At 50.7% G+C, this 22,654-nt stretch overlaps 1 protein-coding gene across 3 annotated transcripts in view; it reads right to left on the reverse strand.

Annotated features, from left to right (window-relative positions):
* Nucleotides 1–21,123, reverse strand: part of CPNE3 (copine 3) — a 50,366-nt gene extending 29,243 nt beyond the window's left edge. Inside the window, exons 1-5 of one of the 3 annotated variants that reach the window (XM_079795899.1) lie at nt 20,986–21,123; nt 4,430–4,508; nt 2,987–3,125; nt 2,563–2,742; nt 1,020–1,094 (exon numbers count right to left, since the gene is read on the reverse strand). In XM_079795899.1, coding sequence (XP_079652025.1) covers nt 1,020–1,094; nt 2,563–2,742; nt 2,987–3,118 — 387 coding nt within the window. In that variant the 5' untranslated portion in view covers nt 3,119–3,125; nt 4,430–4,508; nt 20,986–21,123. Of the gene's footprint in view, nt 1–1,019; nt 1,095–2,562; nt 2,743–2,986; nt 3,126–4,429; nt 4,509–8,014; nt 8,034–9,133; nt 9,529–20,985 lie in introns of those variants that run through there. The other 2 variants (XM_079795900.1, XM_079795901.1) reach the window with 2 other exon arrangements.
* Between the last annotated feature and the right edge of the window lie 1,531 nt (nt 21,124–22,654).

Raw genomic sequence — 22,654 nt, forward strand, 5'->3', positions numbered from 1 at the left:
GATTCTGACACACTCAGTACTGATATTCTGTTACCTAACAGTGTACAAACTCTGTATCAGTACAAATGATCACTAAAATGGTGCAACTGAGAGATTTTTCATTTTAGCTCTCATACATGTGCAATAAGCATGTGCCCACACCTGCTAAACCTGCGTTCGGCACCTTCCTTTTCAGATGCTGCTGCCCCAGCGGCATCTTCCCAGTCCCAGGAAAAGCCACGGCCCTGGGCACACACCAGCTGCAGCTCTGCGAACCCCGAGCCTCGGGAGCACATCACACCTGAGCCACACTCGCAGCTGAAATCACTGTTTCCCATACAGTCTCACTGGTCACTGCTCTCAGCCCGGCTGCGAGGCCCGGGGGCAACTAGGTGCCTGCGGACGGTGCTCTCTGTGCCCCGAGCTCCCCGCGGACGCTCATTCTTGTGCTTTAGGAAGTTTAACCTGGAGCAAACCAGCTGCTCAGGTATCACAGCGGCAGCCCTCCAACGAGGCTCAAGTCAGAACCACGGCTCCGGGAGCCGCTGCTGGGACGCAAGCTCCAGAGGGAGAGCCTGAGGGGCGGGCGCCGTGTGCTGGGCTCTGACGCGGGGCGCGCAGTCACCGGCCCGGGGCCAGCAGGAGGGCGGGCAGCAGGCTGCGGGCGCTAAAGGTGAGGCCTTCCATGCCATGTGAGACCCAACGGGAGTGACGCCGTCCTGGACAGGGTCTGTCCCGAGGGGACGACGCTGCCTTGCAGAGCCCGGGATCCGTCTGATGACGTCGGGTCTAAGTGGTGAAGGGGGGCTCCTGGGGCAAGAAAGCACCACGAGGGGCCCTGACCTCTTGGGCAACGTAAAACGCAAAGGGATTCGTGTGTGAGTTTTTCTTTCTTTTTTGTCACATGTCACACACGGGTCCGTGATGGCTCCCCAGCAGGGAAGAAGGGGCGCCACCGGGCTGGCATGACCAGGCTTGTGGGCACCTGCCTGCAGCCCCACGTGCCCCTCACCTCCGAGGCAAAGACAAGGTCTCATTACCGTGATGCTGCCCTTCCCCGCGGGCTTGCCGTTCCTCAGCATCAGCGGGCGCGTCAGCTTCTTACTGGACACAATCTGTTCAAAGCGGAAGGTGACACAGAGAGCTTTTCAATTTCATCTGGCCAACTTCTAACCGAATGGTTTTGAAAAGAGGTTGAGTATAAATTTCATTTAAAAGGTCATTAGGCCCGGCCGGTGTGGCTCAGTGGCTGAGCACTGCCCTATGAAGCAGGTCACGGTTCAATTCCCGGTCGGGGCACATGCCTGGGTTGTGGGCTCAATCCCCAGTGTGGGCTGTGCAGGAGGCAGCCAATCGATGATTCTCTCTCATCACTGATGTTTCTCTCTCTCTCACTCTCCCTTCCTCTCTGAAATTAATAAAAATATATTGTAAAGAAGTGAATAAAAAGGATCATTAGAAATGGAAACATTAAGCCCATCCGATAAGGATGTAGTGATTCTGAAATGCATGGACCCATGGGGAACCCACAGAAACCACTTCCAAGAGATGCGACCTCCCTGCTCCCGCCCCCTAGTTCCCTTGTCAACTCCTTCAAGCTTGAATTTCTTACACGTGATGGAGACGAAGGCCGGACCTCCTCTCTCACAAATCACGGAGCTGAAACCCACTGAAAGGCAGGCCCGGCCTCAGGACTCTCAGCAAACGGGATTCAATGTGTCCATTGACACGTAACCCTAACATATAACCCACCAAACACATTGATTAACATAATACATTAGACCCAGGTCCTCTCCATCAGGCATAATTTCAAATTCATTTTAATGTTAGCTACATTGGCTTTTTTAAAAAAAACTTTAACTTTCCTTGGATGCTATTTATCAACGTTTTAGAAAACCGATCAGCTCCATGTTGCCCAAGACAACAGCAAAGCCGCGATCCCCCAACCCTGAACGTGAGTCCTTCCTGGAGGCGACCCCAGTCCGGACACACAGCCAGGACCTCTCCTGGGAAGTCGGCTCGGAGCCCAGACACACCCCTCTCCTGACCAAGCTTGTCCTGCACCGGGAAGACGTAACTAGACAATGAGGACAAACAGGGGAGGCGCAGGGAGAGGCAGGAGAGAGCACCCACCCGGTGGGCACAAGAGGCCCCCAACATTTCGGGGTTCACTCCCTGAAATGTTGCACGAGCGACCCAACTCCGAGGACTGACGGGCCTTGCAAACACGCTCCCTGCCCTAGGAAAGCAAGGGGTTCTGCCTCCCTCACGCGACCACGCCAGTGTGTGAGCTCTGTCCGCAAGGTGGTCCGTGGTTCCCAACTTTCAAAGTGAAACCAACGAGCACAAGTGAAAATGGACAGCAAACAGGGAACAGTCGGCAACACCGTGGTCGGGTGTCCACGCCTGAGGCGGGGCGGGGCGGGGCGGGGCGCGGAGTCTCGGGGTGCACATGCTGTCTGACTCTTTGCCCTGCACCCGAACCAGGACACAGTGATATGCCAACTCTAACTGAAAAACGCAAAAAGCTCCGTCAAGGCCCAGCTCTCTGGCTGCCATCCAGCCCAGCCCGGCCACACCCACCTGTCCCAGGGTGCATTCGCATTCCCCCAGGAAGTCGTCGTCACTCAGCTCCACGGTCTTGTTGTCGATGTCATAGATCCCGAACTTCAGTTTCTGCACCACTTCAAAGTAGTAGTCAATGATGAAGGTCTTGGAGAAGGCGGGGTTCAGGCAGTTCTTAATCCGCTCCGTGCGCTCCGCCTGTGCCCCCAGAACAAAGGGTCAGATCAAAGGCGACGCCCCAGTATCTCCACGGCCACACCGAACGCAGGCGGGCCTGGCAGCTAAGGCGGGTCCCGTCCGAGTGGGAAAGGTTCCAGTCAAGGACACACCTGCCCCCACGCCGCACTACCCGGTGTGGTGGTTCACGACTGTGACATGTTTAAGCTCTTCACGTCGCCAGCAAACAATCCAGCTCGCTTTTCACGTACAGTGTTAACATTACCTCATACCACTGCTGTCCGCTCGAGTTCAGAAACAACACGCACAGAGGGTCCGACTTGGACCCGATGTCTGTGTCCAGAAGATGGTCACAGGACACGTTCAGCTCCACCTTCGTCACGCACTGGGCGGCCATCTCTGAGCTGCGAGAAGCCACGGGGGGGGGGGGGGGGGGGGGCCTTGAGAAGCCATGTTTCCAGGAAGCCGCAGAGTTCCCCGGACTCCTGTCAGACCGGGGGGCCAGGGGGGACGGAGAGGGACAGGGGGGCCAGGGGGAATCAGGGGGGACTGAGAGGGACAGGGGGGACCAGGGGGGACGGAGAGGGACAGGGGGGCCAGGGGGGATCAGGGGGACCAGGAGGGACGGAGAGGGACAGGGGGGACCAGGAGGGACGGAGAGGGACAGGGGTGACCAGGGGGGACGGAGAGGGACAGGGGGGACCAGGGGGGATCAGGGGGACCAGGAGGGACTGAGAGGGACAGGGGGGACCAGGGGGGATCAGGGGGACCAGGAGGGACTGAGAGGGACAGGGGGGACCAGGGGGGACGGAGAGGGACAGGGGGGCCAGGGGGGACGGAGAGGCGGAGAGGAACAGGGGGGACCAGGGGGAATCAGGGGGGACTGAGAGGGACAGGGGGGACCAGGAGGGACGGAGAGGGACAGGGGGGACCAGGAGGGACGGAGAGGGACAGGGGGGACCAGGGGGGACTGAGAGGGACAGGGGGGACCAGGGGGGATCAGGGGGACCAGGAGGGACTGAGAGGGACAGGGGGGACCAGGGGGGACGGAGAGGGACAGGGGGGCCAGGGGGGACGGAGAGGCGGAGAGGAACAGGGGGGACCAGGGGGAATCAGGGGGGACTGAGAGGGACAGGGGGGACCAGGAGGGACGGAGAGGGACAGGGGGGACCAGGAGGGACGGAGAGGGACAGGGGGGACCAGGGGGGACTGAGAGGGACAGGGGGGACCAGGGGGGATCAGGGGGACCAGGAGGGACTGAGAGGGACAGGGGGGACCAGGGGGGACGGAGAGGGACAGGGGGGACCAGGGGGGATCAGGGGGACCAGGAGGGACTGAGAGGGACAGGGGGGACCAGGGGGGATCAGGGGGACCAGGAGGGACTGAGAGGGACCAGGGGGACCAGGGGGGACGGAGAGGGACAGGGGGGATCAGGGGGACCAGGGGGGACAGAGAGGGACAGGGGGGACCAGGGGGGACGGAGAGGGACAGGGGGGACCAGGAGGAATCAGGATGGACCAGAAGGGACCAGAGGGACAAGGAGGACCAGGGGGAGTCAGGGGGGACCGAGAGGGATCAGGGCGGATTAGGGGAGCCCAGGGGGATCAGGGGGCCCAGGGGGATCAGGGGGTCCAGGAGGATCAGGGGGTCCAGGAGGGACTGGGAGGGACCACGTGCTTAGACTCTCACTGGGACAGAGCTCACTTACTGGGACGGAAATGCAGTTTCTAAGGCGGCAACTGAGACTTAATCACCCGGCCGGCGTGGCTCAGTGGTTGAGTGTCGACCTATGAACCAGAAAGTCACGGTTAGATTCCAGGTCAGGGCACAGGCCCAGGTTGCAGGCTCAGTCCCTAGTGTGGGACTTGCAGGAGGCAGCAATCAATGATTCTCTCTCATCATTAATGTTTCTATCTCCCTCTCCCTTCCTCTCTGAAATCAATGAAAATATATATTTTTTAAAAAGATGTATTGTCTTTTCACTTCACTATAAATTTTACCACTCAGAAAAACTCCAAGAAGCATTTAGCTATGAGATAAAACACATAAAACTACAACCCTAATTATAAATTGTTCATTTAACAAGATGCTAAAGGAGATATCTTCTATTTTCAAAGAATTTCAGCTAAAAATCAAACCTGGGGAATAAAAGGCCCCACATATGCCCCCACCACCCCCACCCCACCCCCCGCCCATATTACAGGGCGGCTCTCCATCGGCTGCTGCCTGGAAGCACGGGATTCCCACACCTGATGCGGGGTCCCCCACACAGAGGCCACGGGTTTAGGGCCCGCCTGGCCTCCGCTGCTGGGCTGGGTCTAACGCAGACGTGGTGGAGAGCCGTGTTTTTCAGAGCTTCCCGCCCTGCAGACCCGCCAGGAACACCAAGCCTGGCACCAGGACCCCACCTCCAGGCAAGGGAGGAAGAGGCCTGGGGACAGCTGCGGCCCGGGGGCGGGGACAGCGGAGGCCCGGGGGCTGGCCTTGAGAGGTGGCCATGCTCTGGCGAAGAGAGACAGACTGCATCCCCTCCTCCCACTCAGCCGCCTCCAGCGAGACATGGGGTGCTTGCATGTCATAAGTAGTGCTGGCATGGAGGGCCCCTAAGTTCCCGGAGCCGGAGTAAGGAGGCAGGCTGTGTGGTTATAATCCCAGAGGAGCCTGTGAAGAGCAGCGCGGTGCACCCGTCTCCCGGGAGAGTCACTCCCCATGTGGGACAACGCGCACAGACCCCCAGTGCCTCCTGGGAGAGTCACTCCTGATGTGGGACAACGCGCACAGACCCCCAGTGCCTCCTGGGAGAGTCACATCTGATGTGGGACAACGCGCACAGACCCCCAGTGCCTCCTGGGAGAGTCACATCTGATGTGGGACAACGCGCACAGACCCCCAGTGCCTCCTGGGAGAGTCACTCCTCATGTGGGACAACGTGCAGACCCCCAATGCCTCCTGGGAGAGTCACTCCTGATGTGGGACAACGTGCAGAGACCCCCAATGCCTCCTGGGAGAGTCACACCTCATGTGGGACAACGGGCACAGACCCCCAGTGCCTCCTGGGAGAGTCACTCCTCATGTGGGACAACGTGCAGACCCCCAGTGCCTCCCGGGAGAGTCACTCCTCATGTGGGACAACGTGCAGACCCCCAATGCCTCCTGGGAGAGTCACACCTCATGTGGGACAACGCGCACAGACCCTCAATGCCTCCCGGGAGAGTCACTCCTCATGTGGGACAACGTGCAGACCCCCAATGCCTCCTGGGAGAGTCACTCCTGATGTGGGACAACGTGCAGAGACCCCCAATGCCTCCTGGGAGAGTCACACCTCATGTGGGACAACGGGCACAGACCCCCAGTGCCTCCTGGGAGAGTCACTCCTCATGTGGGACAACGTGCAGACCCCCAGTGCCTCCCGGGAGAGTCACTCCTCATGTGGGACAACGTGCAGACCCCCAGTGCCTCCCGGGAGAGTCACTCCTCATGTGGGACAACGCGCACAGACCCTCAATGCCTCCCGGGAGAGTCACTCCTCATGTGGGACAACGTGCAGATCCTCAATGCCTCCCGGGAGAGTCACACCTCATGTGGGACAACGTGCAGACCCCCAGTGCCTCCCGGGAGAGTCACATCTGATGTAGGACAACGCGCACAGACCCCCAGTGCCTCCTGGGAGAGTCACTCCTCATGTGGGACAACGTGCAGACCCCCAGTGCCTCCTGGGAAAGTCACTCCTCATGTGGGACAACGTGCAGACCCCAGTGCCTCCTGGGAGAGTCACTCCTCATGTAGGACAACGCGCAGACCCCCAGTGCCTCCTGGGAGAGTCACTCCTCATGTGGGACAACGCGCACAGACCCCCATTGCCTCCTGGGATAGTCACTCCTCATGTGGGACAACGTGCACAGACCCCCAATGCCTCCCGGGAGAGTCACTACTGATGTGGGACAACGTGCAGACCCCCAGTGCCTCCCGGGAGAGTCACTCCTCATGTGGGACAACGTGCAGACCCCCAATTCCTCCCTGGAGAGTCACTACTGATGTGGGACAACGTGCAGACCCCCAGTGCCTCCCGGGAGAGTCACTCCTGATGTGGGACAACGTGCAGACCCCCAGTGCCTCCCGGGATAGTCACTCCTCATGTGGGACAACGTGCATACCCCCAATGCCTCCCAGGAGAGTCACTCCTCATGTGGGACAACGCGCACAGACCCCCAATGCCTCCTGGGAGAGTCACTCCTCATGTGGGACAACGCGCACAGACCCCCAGTGCCTCCTGGGAGTCACTCCTCATGTGGGACAACGTGCACAGACCCCCAATGCCTCCCGGGAGAGTCACTCCTGATGTGGGACAACGTGCAGACCCCCAATGCCTCCCGGAGAGTCACACCTCATGTGGGACAACGCACAGACCCCCAGTGCCTCCTGGGAGAGTCACTCCTCATGTGGGACAACGCACAGACCCCCAGTGCCTCCCAGGCATCCGCCAGAAGCCGCAGTGAACCGGAAATTGCAAGGCCTTCCCTGGAGTCACTTTCCCATTCACATGCACCATGAGGCGTGCATCAAGGCCCTGAGAAGACGTGCCTGGACCCCAAGGTCAGGGGACCGTGCTGTGGCCCAGGATGGCAGGGAGAGCGGAGGGAGGCTGGCAGCGCTGGCCTGGAGGATCGTGAGCAGGTGAGAGGGGACCGCACGCTACTGGAGAGCCAATGCCAGGGGGCAGAGCACGCCGAGCACAGAGGGCGCATCCAGTGGGGAAGCCACACTGGGCAGGACGGGCGAGAGGCCAGGGGCCTGAGAGCCAGGCTGAGGGGCTCAGTGGGTGGGCAACAGGTGCCACTCCAAGGCCTCAAACAGGAGAAGGAGAAGAAACGCTCATTTCAGACGTCTCCGCGTCAAATCTGCTGTAGGGCGTCTGGGAGTCAGGTCACTGACAGGCGCCAGCAAGGCCTCTGGTTCCAGCAACACAGGATGCAGGGGTAGCACCAAGGTTAGCCCGTCTTCCCATCGCCCGGTCAGGAGCCGAGCTGTTCAGATAGCAGCGGGCACCCGGTGCCGTGTGACCACAATCACCATCCTCTCCCGTTTGGGTTTGAGAAAGGGAAGTGTGACAAAGAGGGTCAGAGGCACGAAGAAGTGGGCAGGACGAAGGCAGGAAACAGGCGGAGACCTGCCTCTGAAATGCAGGTAACACAGAAATCCCAAACAAGTCAGCGCTCCCAACCACCCCAACTTTCCCAAGTCAGCTTTACACGACAGAGATGATGCAAAGGCACTGAACGTCAAGAGCTGATACCTGAAGGGCCTGGCATGTGAATCCTCACAGAAACCCTGAAGCCGGGTATAATCACCCTCCCGCGCCCCCCCCACCACCCCCGCGGGCCCTGTGCTGATATGATGCAAACATCCCTGGCTGCCAGGGACTTCCTGCTCGGCCCCACCTGCCCAGCTGACCTTGGCCAGCAGCTCCCTCTGCCCACCCCGGTCTTCCAGGTCCACTTTGAGTGACAGCTCCTCCCTAGGGGCAGTCGGGCTACCTCCTGGGGCAAACGCCGAGCACAGGCCAGGCTGCTCAGCCCTTCAACAGGGCTCGGGTTGCGTGGCAGAAAGAGGAGTCACTCCGGAGCCCCTATGCGTCATGCGTATTTCTCTCCCACGATGTATTGGAGTGCGTCTGCTTTGCCAGGTTCTGTACCTGAACTTCGATTCCATAAAAGGGGATTACAAAAAATACCCGACAATGTAGGTGTGCAGCATGCTCAGCATGTATCAGACACATGCTATGAACTGTAGCAATTATTATTTCATTAACTCCTCCAATATTGAATGGATTGCCTTGGCGTTAATGGCTTATTAAATAGTAAGACACAAGCACCCTTCTCACCCTTGTTTAAGAAGAGCTTGAAAGATTAATAAAAGAATCTCTGGGATTTACACAAAATTAATTTGCCCAGGTAGACAGCCTTGAGGACAACCTGGTGCCCATTTTCCTAACCCCTCAGAAGAGCATGCTTATCTGAGCTACCGCAGAGCCGGCCGGGGAGGGCCCCGGGCCAGTGACAGCCTCGTTATTTGTCCCACAACAGTCGGGAGGGAAGTCAGTGCCCACCGCCATACCAGGAGCTGAGGGTTGGTGTCTGCCTCTCAGCAGGTCAAGACAGCTCGTCACACTGGTTCCTTAGGGCACAGAAAGCGCTCCCCCCTGCGGGCTCACATCCCAGCGGCGGGGCCCAGCACCTCGCCTTCCGGGGGCGCTGCTGGGCGGCCGAGTGGAAAGCTCACACAGCAGGAATTTACACTGGGCTTGTCCTGTACAAGGAAGGAAGCCATGCCTGCCCTGGCCGGTTTGGGTCAGTGTTAGTGTCGGCCCACAGACTGAAGGGTCCCGGGTTCGATTCCAGTCAAGGGCACATACCTTGGTTGCAGGCTCGATCCCTGGCCCTGGTCGGGTGCCTGCAGAAAGCAACAGATTGATGTGTCTCTCTCACACTGAGGTTTCTCTCTCTGTCTCTCCCTCTGCCTTCCACTCTCTCTAAAAATCAAAGGAAAAATATCGAGTGAGGATTAACAAAAAAAAGGAAAAAGGAAGATGCCCACATTTTTTTGATCCCTGCCATGGACAAGGTTACACAGCTTTTCTGATCCCTGGGCTATGGGCACACACGCTTCGGAAATGGCATGGTTCTGTTTTCCAGGTGTGGAATGAGTTCACCGTAGGGTACCGAGTGAGGTGGTAATGACGGCATCAGTATTGCTGCACTTTATCACCACGCTTCTGGCAGCCAGCCACAAGGGCCCATCTCCCCAGGAACCACCTTTTGCCAGAGCCTGCTTTGACAATAAACAGAGCTGCACTTCTCAGCTGACCAATTTTAACGTCACAAGGCCTCCTGCAGCTCCTGCCGCTGAGCCTCAGGCAGGCGGGGAGTCAGTGCGCTTGTCCACCTGGGAGACGGAAGTCCCTTGGGTTCCTCATTCCCCTCCCAGATGTGGGACCAGAAAGCAGAACTTCTCACCTGCCTGTTTCTCATCCACCTTTGCCCAACTCTAACGCCCGCCTCCCTCCTCTTCTCGGCAGGCGCATGTATTTAACTGGCAGGACGGGCATTTTGCATTTGTCACTATGTGCTTCTCTCTAGTCCTGATGAGCAAGGATATGAAATCTCACATCAAAGCTGCAGCAACTATGACGGCTTTGTTCTCAACGCTGGAAAGTGTCCGTGTTGAGCAAGATGTTTATAAATGGACTAGTGGCCAGTGCACGGATTCGTGCACATTGAAAGGAAATTAATTAGAAGAAACATTTTAATATCACTATTCGCCCTTTCTCCATAGTAGAAGTGTCAGAGATGAAAGAAAATGAGTAAAATGTATATGAAAATAATATATAAATTGATTAGTAAATAAACAATAACATTATATAAGATCAAATACATGATATAAAAATAACAAAAATATGATATAAAAACAACAAAAACATGATATAAAAACATTGATACAAACAATGACTGATAAATTGATTGAACTTATTCTAATATCTCCCTGTATACCACATTAAGAGTAAAAACAGCCGAAACCGGTTTGGCTTAGTGGATAGAGCGTCGGCCTGAGGACTCAAGGGTCCCAGGTTCGATTCCGGTCAAGGGCATGTACCTTGGTTGTGGGCACATCCCCAGTAGGGGGTGTGCAAGAGGCAGCTGATCGATGTTTCTCTCTCATCGATGTTTCTAACTCTCTATCCCTTTCTCTTCCTCTCTGTAAAAAATCAATAAAATATATTTTTTAAAAAAAAGAGTAAAAAACACTTTCAGAGTGCTTGACTTATTTCCCTTGTGATGAAGTATTTACAACTTTAACGTCACACCCTATTCAAACTTGAGAGAAAGCAACATATAACTGACCATGTCCGATAGACTAGGAATATTCAGGTAGGAGTTTATCCTTGTGATTTATTAATAGTCATCAGAAATGCTGGCATCACAGGAAACTGTCTTCTAATTAATTTAAATGGGAGACCAGTGTCAGACGGGGACAAATCAATTCTTAGAATCAGAACAACCTCTCCTTCCGCAGATCCTGTTAATACTTCAGCTTCGATTATGTTAGGTCGCAATCTTTTGATAATAAATCTGGTACCATTACAAAGACCCCATTTACTATTAAGATTTCTCAGTAGCATGATGATTGTACCTACTTTCAATTTTAATTTATGAATGGCATTCCCGAAGGAGTAATACTATTAAGAAATGCCATGGGAAAATTTCCCTTTTCGGCATCATCTGTTGAATCGATGGAATCATCACTCAAATGGTACATTGTGCCAATCGATGGTCTTCAGATACGTTCTGTCAACGACGCCGGCTTCTTTTGGCTCCAGAGGTACGTGGTGCCAACAGTTGGTCTTTAGACATATTCTGACACCGACGCAATTTTCTTTCAGCTTCAGAATGTCAACGAGAGCAAACAAATTCACAATCGACAATGACAGATTGAAACACACGTGTGCAATTGGTGCCAGCAAGAGCTTTATATGTATGGCACATGTGCGAGTCAACGTTTATTTTTAAATTGCCAGTGCGCATCCTAGGTACCGGCCAGTTGGTCGGACGGATGTATGGTTGGTCACTTAGCCTTTTATAGATAGATAGATAGATAGATAGATAGATAGATAGATAGATAGATAAGAATAGGCCTTGTCTGGTTGCTTGGCTCTCCATTTCAGCTGTTTACAGCTCTCGGCAAACCCCTCATACCTCCTGGTCAGGAGCTGTTGCGGGGTCCTGTCCGTGCACTCAGCACCTTTCCGCACAGCCTTCCAGATGGCCTGCTGTGCCAAGCACTGGCTAAGGTTCTGGGGGACAGGGCACCAGACAGACATCCCGCCCCTGTGGTTACACTGGAGAGAGACAGTGAGTATGCAGTACATGAAGGTGGGAGGAAGTGCGTAAGAGAAAAATACAGCAGAGAAAGGAAGCAAGACGTCCTGAAGGTGGGGTGGGCAATTTTAGACACTTTATAAATTATTGTGACAACACCATCGGGAAATACTTGTTTTGATTTTCGCTTCCTAGCCCCTAAATAGAAGAAAAATGGATGGACAAGTTCCTCTCTAGGTTGCAGGGATCTATCTTAACATGCCGATCACCAGAGTCTAGAGCAGGGCCCACTAACCTCAGAAAACCAAAGGAGCCTGATGACAACACCTATTACCACACTGCTGTTTTGGTAATTTCCACAGGAACCAGACCCAATACATCCACTTGGTAAGAGGACATTTCAAAATGATTTGCAAAAATGAATATGCAATGTTTCCTTTTATTTTCATGGGGAAACGACTCATATGCTAAATTATATTGGTGATCTTGACAATTATGCTAATTTTAATGTCTTTTTTAATCCTCATCCGAGGATATTTTTCCATTGATTTTCAGAGAGAGGGAAAGACAAGAGAGAAACATCTGTGCGCGAGAAACACATTGATTGGTTGCCTTCTGCACACAACCCGACCAGGGACGTGCCCTTGACTGGAATTGAACCAGGGACCCTTCAGTCCGCAGGCTGACGCTCTACCCACTGAGCAAAACCAGCTAGAGCTAATTTTAATGTCTTTTTAAAAGTTCAAACTGGTAAGCTGCTGTGTTAAAAGAATAAACAACCTCTCTCCTTCTCCCGGAGAATCCAACACTCCACTCCACCCACCCAGCTTCTTCAAATAGTGAAGCCAGCACAATCGTTATCAGAATGTTATCAAAATGTATGCATAATGTCTGCTTTTGATTTTCATATCAGAAACTTAAATAATGTAGTTAAATAGAATGTATGATGCTTTACTTGTAGCTGCTAATTTAAACCTCCTTCTCAGCCAATCTTTCAAGGAATCTTCCAGCAAGTATCTTATAGGTTTGGACTATAACCTGATTAGCAATCCTTCCGAGACAGCGAAGAGCTGAAGGGAAAACAGTGGTGGGCAGGAAGCAAGCCTGCAGGTGGAGGCAACAGTGGGCACGTTAAAGGAATGCCCACCTTTGGAATCCTCAGACTTGCGAGTGGCACTGATCCTCCCTCAGGGAATCCACCTGAAAGTTCAGGCTTTCCACGAGCATTACAACTCCTTGAAGGTCAAAATGTTAGTTAATCGTGTTATACATCCAGTGCTAACCTTCTTAGTTTGCTGACTTTCTAGCATAAGAAATCAATGATTGGATGCCAGGAGAAAGATGGCGACCGGCAGGAAGGTAGGGAGAGAGAGAGTGTGAGTGAGGAACCCATAGAGGAGAGTGTAGATGTGTGTGGTGTGTGTGTGTGTGTATGAGATAGGGTCAGTTAGATTCTGCAGGTCTTCCAAGGGGCTCCCGAACAGGGCAGCCCTAGACGGCGGAGCCCCGCGCACAAAGCGGACACTTCTCGGCGGCTGGTGCGGACGCAGAGACCACGCCATCTTGGGAAACAGAGCTGCCCGAGACTCGGATCCTGGCTTCTGACACAAACCAGGACCCTGCAGCCACTGGGGACAGAGAACTGCTATCACAGCTTCAGACAAACAAACAAGAATCCAGACTTCCCGGCAGATTTCCGTAAGTCAAAGAGCCTATCCCCCTCCTCGCAGGCGCTGATAGCGCCATAGTAACTGATAGACCCGCCCCTCCCCCAAGCTGCTGAGCTTTGCGCAGGGACGCGCTCCCTCTTAGGGAATTCGGCGCGCGCTCGCGCACGGGACAGAAGCAGCTCCCCTTCGGGGAAATCTGTCAGTGCGCACAGAGGGCTCCCCTTCGGGGAATTTGGGGGAATTTGGCTCGCGGGGCACAGCTCCCCCTTCGGAGATTCTTAAAAGCGTGCACAGAGGGGCTTCCCTTTGGGGAATTTGGCGCGCAGGACGGACTCCGCCCCCCTTCTGGGACTTTGGGAGAGTGCACTGAGCCGGCTCACCTTCAGGTTTTTAAGAATGTGCGCTCTAGCCGGTTTGGCTCAGTAGAGAGAGCACACACAGGACGCAGCCCCACTTCAGGGAATTTGGCACGCCGGACACAGCTGCCTGGGATCCCTGACTCACAGCGCATTCACACTAAGAGCCAGCGACCCCAATTGTTGGTGCGTGCACACACAGGGACCCTGATTCTCAACGAGAAACCGCACAAGGCAACAGAGACTTTGACACTCGAGTCTTGGTGCAGACACAGGGAAACTCTGACTCCTGGCACATGCTAAGGATCTCATTCTCGGCACATACCAACAGTGTGGTGCAGACAGGGCCCCTGATTCTAAATGTGCACACGAGACCACACGGAACACTGGGGACACTGATCCTGGGCAAGTTTGGTTCCCACCAACCTAAGACAGTCACACGTCCTAGTGTCAGAGCACTTCAGTGAAACTAGGGTGGAGCGAAGTCCCCACAGCACACGGCCCAGGTCCACGCAAACAGAAGCTTGAGCTTTCTGGTAATAGCCAGAATGGGGAAACGAAATAACTCACAGAGGAAAGAAAATGTGGAGTCGCCAAGAAAGGAAATTAGTGAAAATGAAGCTTGCAACATGACCGAAAAGGAGTTCAGAGTAATGGTCATGGAATTTATACATCGGATGGATGAGAAAATCAACAACTTATGCAAGAATCAGGAAGAAATGAAAAGTGATATAGCTACAATCAAAAACACCATGGAAAGTTTCAACAGTAGATTACAAGAAGCAGAGGACCGAATTAGTGAGTTAGAAGATCAGGTACAGAAACAAGCTCAAGCTGAACAGCAATTGGAGAAAAAAATTAAAAAGCAGGAGGAAAGCCTAAGGGAGCTTCGGGACAACATGAAACGAAGTAACATGCGTATAATAGGGCTGCCAGAAGGACAAGAAGAGCAGCAGGGATTAGAAAATCTATTTGAAGAAATAATGACAGAAAACTTCCCGGATATGGGAAAGATAAAAGTTACGCAAGTAAAGAGAGTCCCAAGCAGGATCAACCCCAAAAGACCCACACCAAGACATGTCATAATTTCAATGGCAAATATAAATGATAAAGAGAGAATCCTAAAGGCGGCAAGACAGAGACAGAGAGTTACCTACAAAGGAACACCCATCAGATTGTCAAATGATTACTCATCAGAAACACAACAAGCTAGAAGTGAATGGAAGGAGGTATACAAAGTGTTGCAAAGCAAAGGACTGAATCCAAGAATACTATATCCAGCAAGACTATCAATCAAAATTGAAGGGGAAATCAGGAGCTTTGCAGACAAAAAAAGCCTCAGGGAGTTTATCACCACCAAACCAGCAATGCAAGAATTGCTAAAGGGAATACTGTAAAAAGAAGAAATAAACAGGTAAGAAGGAATACAGACACAAAAATAGATATGACTGCAAACAAATACCTTTCAGTAATAACTTTAAATGTAAACGGACTAAATGCTCCAATCAAAAGACATCGAGTAGCTGAATGGATAAAAAAACACGACCCATATATATGCTGTCTACAAGAGACCCACCTCAGAACAAGAGACTCACACAGATTGAAAGTGAAGGGATGGAAAAATATCTTTCAGGCAAATGGAAATGAAAAAAAAGCTGGGGTAGCAATACTTATATCTGACAAAATAGACCTCAAAGTAAATGCCATAACAAGAGATAAGGAAGGCCACTTCATAATACTAAAGGGAGAAATCCAACAAGAAGAAATAATTCTGGTAAACATATACGCTCCCAATATAGGAGCACCCAAATACATAAAAAAACTCCTGGAGGATATCAAGGGAGAGATTAATAGCAACACAATCATAGTAGGAGACTTTAATACCCCACTATCACCACTGGACAAATCCTCTAAACAAAAAATCAGCAAAGAAACAGCAATCCTAAATGACTCACTAGACCAGATGGAATTAATCGACATCTTCAGAACATTTCACCCCAAAGCCACAGAATATACATTCTTCTCAAGTGCACATGGGTCATTTTCAAAGATAGACCATATGCTGGGGCACAGGCAAAGTCTCTTCAAATTCAAGAAGATAGAACTTATATCAAGCATCTTCTCAGATCACAGTGGCATAAAACTGGAAATCAACTACAATAAAAACAATCCAAAGAAATCAAACACATGGAGACTAAACAGCATGGTATTAAACAAGGACTGGGTCACCAGAGAGATCAAGGAAGAAATAAAAAACATCATGGCAACAAATGACAATGAAAACACAACAATCCAAAATCTATGGGACACAGCGAAAGCAGTCTTGAGAGGGAAGTTCATAGCTCTACAGGCCTATTGCAAAAAACAAGAAACAATGGTAATAAATTACTTAACCCTACAACTCAAAGAGCTAGAAAAAGAGCAGCAAGAAAAGCCCAGTGTAACCAGAAGGAAGGAAATAACAAAGATCAGAGCGGAGATAAATGACATAGAGACCAAAGAAACAATACATAAGATCAACAAAACCAAGAGCTGGTTCTTTGAAAGGATAAACAAGATTGATGGACCTCTAGCCAGGCTCACCAAGAAGCAAAGAGAGAGGACCCAAATAAACAAAATCAGAAATGAAAGAGGTGAAATAACAACAGACCCCGCTGAGATACAAAGGATTGTTACAAAATACTACGAACAACTCTATTCCAACAAACTGGACAATCTGGAGGAAATGGACATATTCCTAGAAAAATATAACCTTCCAAAAATCAATCAAGAAGAATCTAAACAGCTCAATAGGCCAATAACTATGGACGAAATTGAAGCAGTCATCAAAAAGCTTCCAGCAAACAAAAGCCCGGGGCCTGATGGCTTCACAGGAGAGTTTTACCAAACATTCAAGGAAGAACTAAAACCTATCCTCCTCAGACTATTCCAAAAAATTCAAGTGGAAGGAACACTTCCAAGCTCCTTCTATGAAGCCAGCATCACCCTAATACCAAAACCAGATAAAGACAACACAATGAAAGAGAATTACAGACCAATATCCCTCATGAACATAGATGCCAAAATCCTCAACAAAATTCTAGCAAATCGGCTCCAGCAGTACATCAGAAAGATCATACACCATGACCAAGTAGGATTTATCCCAGGAATGCAAGGATGGTACAATATCCGCAAATCAATAAACGTGATACATCACATAAACAAATTGAAAGATAAAAATCACATAGTCATATCAATTGATGCAGAAAAAGCATTTGACAAAATCCAACACCCTTTCTTGATAAAAGCTCTCAACAAGGTGGGAATAGATGGCTCATACCTCAACATAATAAAAGCTATATATGATAAACCCACAGCAAACATCATACTCAATGGACAAAAACTAAAGACATTTCCCCTAAGAACAGGAACAAGACAGGGATGCCCACTCTCACCACTCCTGTTTGACATAGTACTGGAAGTATTAGCCATTGCAATTAGACAAGAAGAAGAAATAAAAGGCATCCAGATTGGAAAAGAACAAGTAAAGCTGTCTTTATTTGCAGACGACATGATATTGTACATAAAAAATCCAAAAGACTCCGTCAAAAAACTAATAGACTTAATAAATGAATTCGGCAATGTAGCAGGATACAAAATTAACGCCAAGAAATCTATGGCCTTTCTATACACCAATAGTGAACTTACAGACAGAGAGACTAAAAAGGCAATCCCATTTACCATCGCACCAAAAAAATTAAGATACCTAGGAATAAACTTAACTAAGGAGGTAAAAGACCTATACACGGAAAACTACAGGACACTGAAAAAAGAGATAGAGGAAGACGTAAACAGATGGAAGAACATACCATGTTCATGGATTGGTAGAATCAACATCATTAAAATGTCCATACTACCCAAAGCAATCTATAGATTCAATGCACTCCCCATTAAAATACCAACGGCATATTTCACAGACCTTGAAAGAACTCTCCAAAAATTCATCTGGAATAAAAAAAGACCCCGAATAGCCACAGCAATCCTGAGGAAGAAGAATAAAGTAGGAGGGATCTCAATACCAGATTTCAAGCTGTATTACAAAGCCACTGTTCTCAAAACAGCCTGGTACTGGCACAAGAACAGACATATAGATCAATGGAACAGAATAGAGAATCCAGATATTGACCCAAACCACTATGCTCAATTAATATTTGACAAAGGAGGCATGAACATACAATGGAATAAAGACAGTCTCTTCAATAAATGGTGTTGGGAAAATTGGACAGATACATGCAAAAAAATGAAGCTTGATCACCAACTTACGCCATACACAAAAATAAACTCAAAATGGATACAGGACTTAAACATAAGACGGGAAACCATAAAAATACTAGAGCAATCCACAGGCAGCAAAATGTCAGACATATGCCAAAAGAAATTCTTCACTGACACTGCCCCTAGGGCAATGGAAGCTAAAGAGAAAATTAACAAATGGGACTACATCAAAATAAAAAGCTTTTTCACAGCAAAAGAAACCATCAACAAAACAACAAGAAGGCCCACTGCATGGGAGAACATATTTGCAAATGGCATCACTGATAAAGGTTTAATCTCCAACATCTACAGGCAGCTTATACAACTTAATAAAAGGAAGATAAATGATCCAATAAAAAAATGGGCAACAGACCTAAATAGAATCTTTTCAAAAGAAGACAGAAGGAAGGCCAAGAGACACATGAAAACATGCTCAACGTCACTAATTATCCGAGAGATGCAAATCAAAACAACAATGCGGTACCATCTCACACCTGTCAGAATGGCTATCATCAACAAATCAACAAACGACAAGTGTTGGCGAGGATGCGGAGAAAAAGGAACCCTCGTGCACTGCTGGTGGGATTGCAGACTGGTGCAGCCACTGTGGAGAACAGTATGGAGTTTCCTCAAAAAACTGAAAATGAAACTCCCATTTGACCCAGTAATCCCACTCCTGGGAATATATCCGAAGAAACTAGAAACACCAATTAGAAAGGATATATGCACCCCTATGTTCATAGCAGCACAATTCACCATAGCTAAGATTTGGAAACAGCCTAGGTGCCCGTCAGCAGATGACTGGATCAGAAAACTGTGGTACATCTACACAATGGAATACTATGCTGCCATAAAAAAGAAGGAATTCTCATCATTTGCAGCAACCTGGGAGGAATTGGAGAACATTATGTTAAGTGAAATAAGTCAGTCAATGAAAGAAAAATACCACATGATCTCACTCATTTATGGATAATAAAGAACATTATAAACTTGAACAAAAAGATAGATACAGAGACAGTAAAGCATCAAACAGACTATCAAATTACAAGGGGAAGGTTAGGGAGAGGTGGGGGAGATAAGAGATCAATCAAAGGACTTGTATGCATGCATATAAGCATAACCAATGGATGCAAAACTCTGGGGGGTGGGGGCATATATGGGAGTGGGGTGTGGGGAGGGCAATGGTAAGATATGTACACATATAATACCTTAATAAAAAAATTGAAAAAAAAAAAAAGAAAGTTTTATGCCATAACTAAACAAAAAAAAAAAAAAAAAAAAGAAATCAATGATTGCCCGGCCTGGGTTGCTCAGTGGTGGAGCGCCGACCCATGAACCAAGAGGTCACGGTTCAATTCCTGGTCAGGGCACATGCTCAGGGTTGTAGGCTTGGGGAGTGCAGGAGACAGTCAATTGATATTTGTTTTTCATTGATGTTTCTATCTCTCTATCCGTCTCTGTTCCCCTCTCTCTAAAATCAAGAAAAAAACATTAAAAAAAAATAAATAAATGACTGAAGAAAGTTTTGCAACAGAAAATTCTAACAGTAGAGAAAAAAGCACAATTTTTATGTTCTAAAGCTACAGGGCCAAGAACTGATAGGCTGGGCTCGGCAGGAACTGCGTATGGGGACAGACAACACGGAGGAAACGGTCCGAACAGCAGTGCCAGCATCCCAGCAGCCTACGTGTAATCCTTAGGTTAACCTCACTTAAAGTTATGGGTGTGCGTGTGTGTGTGTGTGTGTGTGTGTGTGTGTGTGTGTGAAGGTCATTGTCTGTAACATGCGTCCTCAAACTACGGCCCGCGGGCCACATGCGGGTGTTTTTGCCGTTTTGTTTTTTTACTTCAAAATAAGATATGTGCAGTGTGCATAGGAATTTGTTCATAGTTTTTTTTAAACTATAGTCCGGCTCTCCAACGGTCTGCGGGACAGTGAACTGGCTCCCTGTTTAAAAAGTGTGAGGACCCCTGGTCTATAACAAGCATGTCAAACTCAAAAGCTAACACGGGCCAAATAAACAGGGCATGCGGCCCGAGAGTCTGACATGCCCGGTTTACAAAGTGTTCACAGTTATAGGTGAAATTAGGAGACGTGTCCAGTCATTAGCAGCCCTTAAAAGGCGAAGACCGCCTTGTCCCTGTCCTCATGCCTCGGGTCCTGGTCCGTCCCATTCCCTAGGGGCTGGATCTGAGAAGTCCTGAACCAGCAGGCCCCTCTCCTCCGGAGCCTCAGCGTGTCCCAGAGGCTGGCCGCTGCACTGTTCCAGCCGGGAGTGAAAAGCATTTATCCAATGCCTTTTACAAAATCCTCACGATGTGAGAAAAGTGGGCCTGGGCACCCCAGATGACTGCACTGGTGTGGCGATAACTGCTCTTTGTTTTCTTATCCTCGCCTGCGCCCCTGACCTGAGCTCTGGCCTGCACAAGTTGTGCCTGGCCCGGCTGTGGCTCAGGGCTGCAGCGGGCTGACCCGTCAGTGGCCGCAGCAGGAACGCCTTCCTGTGGTGCAAACACCGCCTCACGTAGCCTTCCGAACAGTGACCCAGGAGGTCCCTGATCTCCCCGCTACGCCCAAGGTCACAGCCACACACCTCAAAACACACACCTGACACGTCGTCCAGTCTTCGCCCAGAGCGTAACGAAGGCCCTTCCGTAAGCCCACGCCGGTGCTCCGAAACCGAGACCCGCCCTCCAACCGGCGGGGCTGAGTCTGAGCCGCAACCACAGCACGTGGCTGTGCCTGTGGGCACCGAGGGCGCTCACCCGTCCAGGCGCGGGGGCCGCTGATCCCACCGCAGGTCCCACCCTCCGCCCGGTCGGCGGGTCGGCGCGGGGGCGCCGCGCGGGGAAGGGCCCACGCGGCGGATCGAGGTCCCGCGCGCGGCGCGGTGCGGGCTCGGAGGCCGGTGCCCCCGCGCTTCCTCCCCGCCCTGCAGGCCCCACAGCACGGCCCGCGCCCCCCTCACCCTTCCCGGCGTCGCCCCCGCCGCGCGGCCCGGCTCTCCCGGCGCGGACCCGACCGCCCCCTCCGCGGGCCGCCGCACCGCCGAGCGCACAGGCCGCGCTCACCTGCGGTCCCGCCGTGGCACCAGGAAGCAAGTCCGCAGTCCGCGGGCCGCGGCGTCACCGGAACCAGGCGGGTCGGGCCGGGCCGGGCCGGGCCGAGCCGGGCGGGGCAGGGCGGAGCCAATTGGGCAAAGGGAGGGGCGGGGCAGACCGTCAGGGGCGGGGCTGAGCGCGGAAAGGGGCGGGGCCGAGGCGCTGGCCCGCCCTCGCGAGCACGTCCGCCCAGCCCCCTCCCGGGCGGGCCGGCTCCAGCCACTGGTGGGCTGATGCTTGCCAGCACTCAGAAAATCGCCTGCTCACTGAAAACCCCAAGTTCAGTTTGGGCGTTAAAATCAGTTGTTTGGTGCACCAAATTTACTCCTGGAGGGTAAAAGGGTCGAAATATGTGAGAAAATTCTACCCCCACCTGAACCAGGAAGAATCAGCTTGGCCGTTCTTACTCAGCACTTGCAGTGTGCACCTCGCCTGAGCCATTGTACATCCTTTGTTTCATTTCATCCTCACTATTTTGTGACATATTCATTATCCCCATTTCGTAAAAGAAAAAAAAATACGATTGTGAAACTTGAGTGTTGCTGCTAAGTCATTGGCCTCCTTGCCCAAAGTCACGTTCCTAAGTAACTAACCCCAAAGGCCCTGCTCAACGAAACAAACCACTGCCCCACTTGAATTAGAACTTCTGTCCAAGGAAAGCAGGGACAGAATCAATAGGCAAACACACTGGGAAAATTATTTGCCATAAACTCTGACAGTCCGGGAAAAGGTTGGTATCTTAAGTCTAAATGGATTTTTAAAAAATAGAAAACTGGGCAAATGGTAATTTTTTAAATTACAGAAGAAATGGAAAATGAAACAAATGAAGAGGTGTAGACTTTCCTAACTAAAAACTTTACTTTTAATCCAGAAAATGAATCCTATCAGTACAAGCCAGGATTCAGCACGTCCTGGGCGTGCCACGCAGGGTTCTAGATTTGTGATAAACTAGTGACAGGCAGAAGCTTCTGTCCTAGAGGGAGGACAGATTATAACTGGTTATTACAAACAAAGACATGATTTCAGGACCATACGGCCATGGGGAAAGTACAAGGGGTGATTTGGGGATAATGGGAGCTTATTTAGACCAGGGATATTTGAGGTGGCGATATTTGAGACCTAAAAAACAAGATAAAGCCAGTTATGCAAAGCTCTGAGGGCCATGGCATGATGGCGGGGCCAAGGCAGCAGCAGGCCTGGCAGGTGCAGGGCAGACACAGGCCTTTGTGATTGCAACACAGTGGAGAGGAAGAAGTGCTTTATTTTGCTATTACTAAAGTTGGGTAAAAACAACCTTTTGTTTCATTCTTGATTATGCTTTTACATTTAAATGGAGGTCCTCAGGCACCATTAATTTAACTGTAATTTTCAAAATTTCCAAACTATATAATTTTCATACCTAACCTTCATGACCCTCATGACCTCTGTCTCCACTAAAGTAGGAGGAAGTATGGAAAAGGAAATGGTTGTGTACTTAAGCAATCTGGTTTAAGTACACTTATCCCTTCTGCTCAAGCTATATTCTCAGTTCTCTTGTACTTGAATTCTTGTTCACTCATCCATTTATTCAACATGTATTGAATGCATATTATGTCAGGTATAACAAGGTGCAAGAAACAAAGAACAAATATGTATGGAC

This window comes from Cnephaeus nilssonii (genome assembly GCF_951640355.1).
Source record: "Cnephaeus nilssonii genome assembly, chromosome: 18".
NCBI lineage: Eukaryota > Metazoa > Chordata > Mammalia > Chiroptera > Vespertilionidae > Cnephaeus > Cnephaeus nilssonii.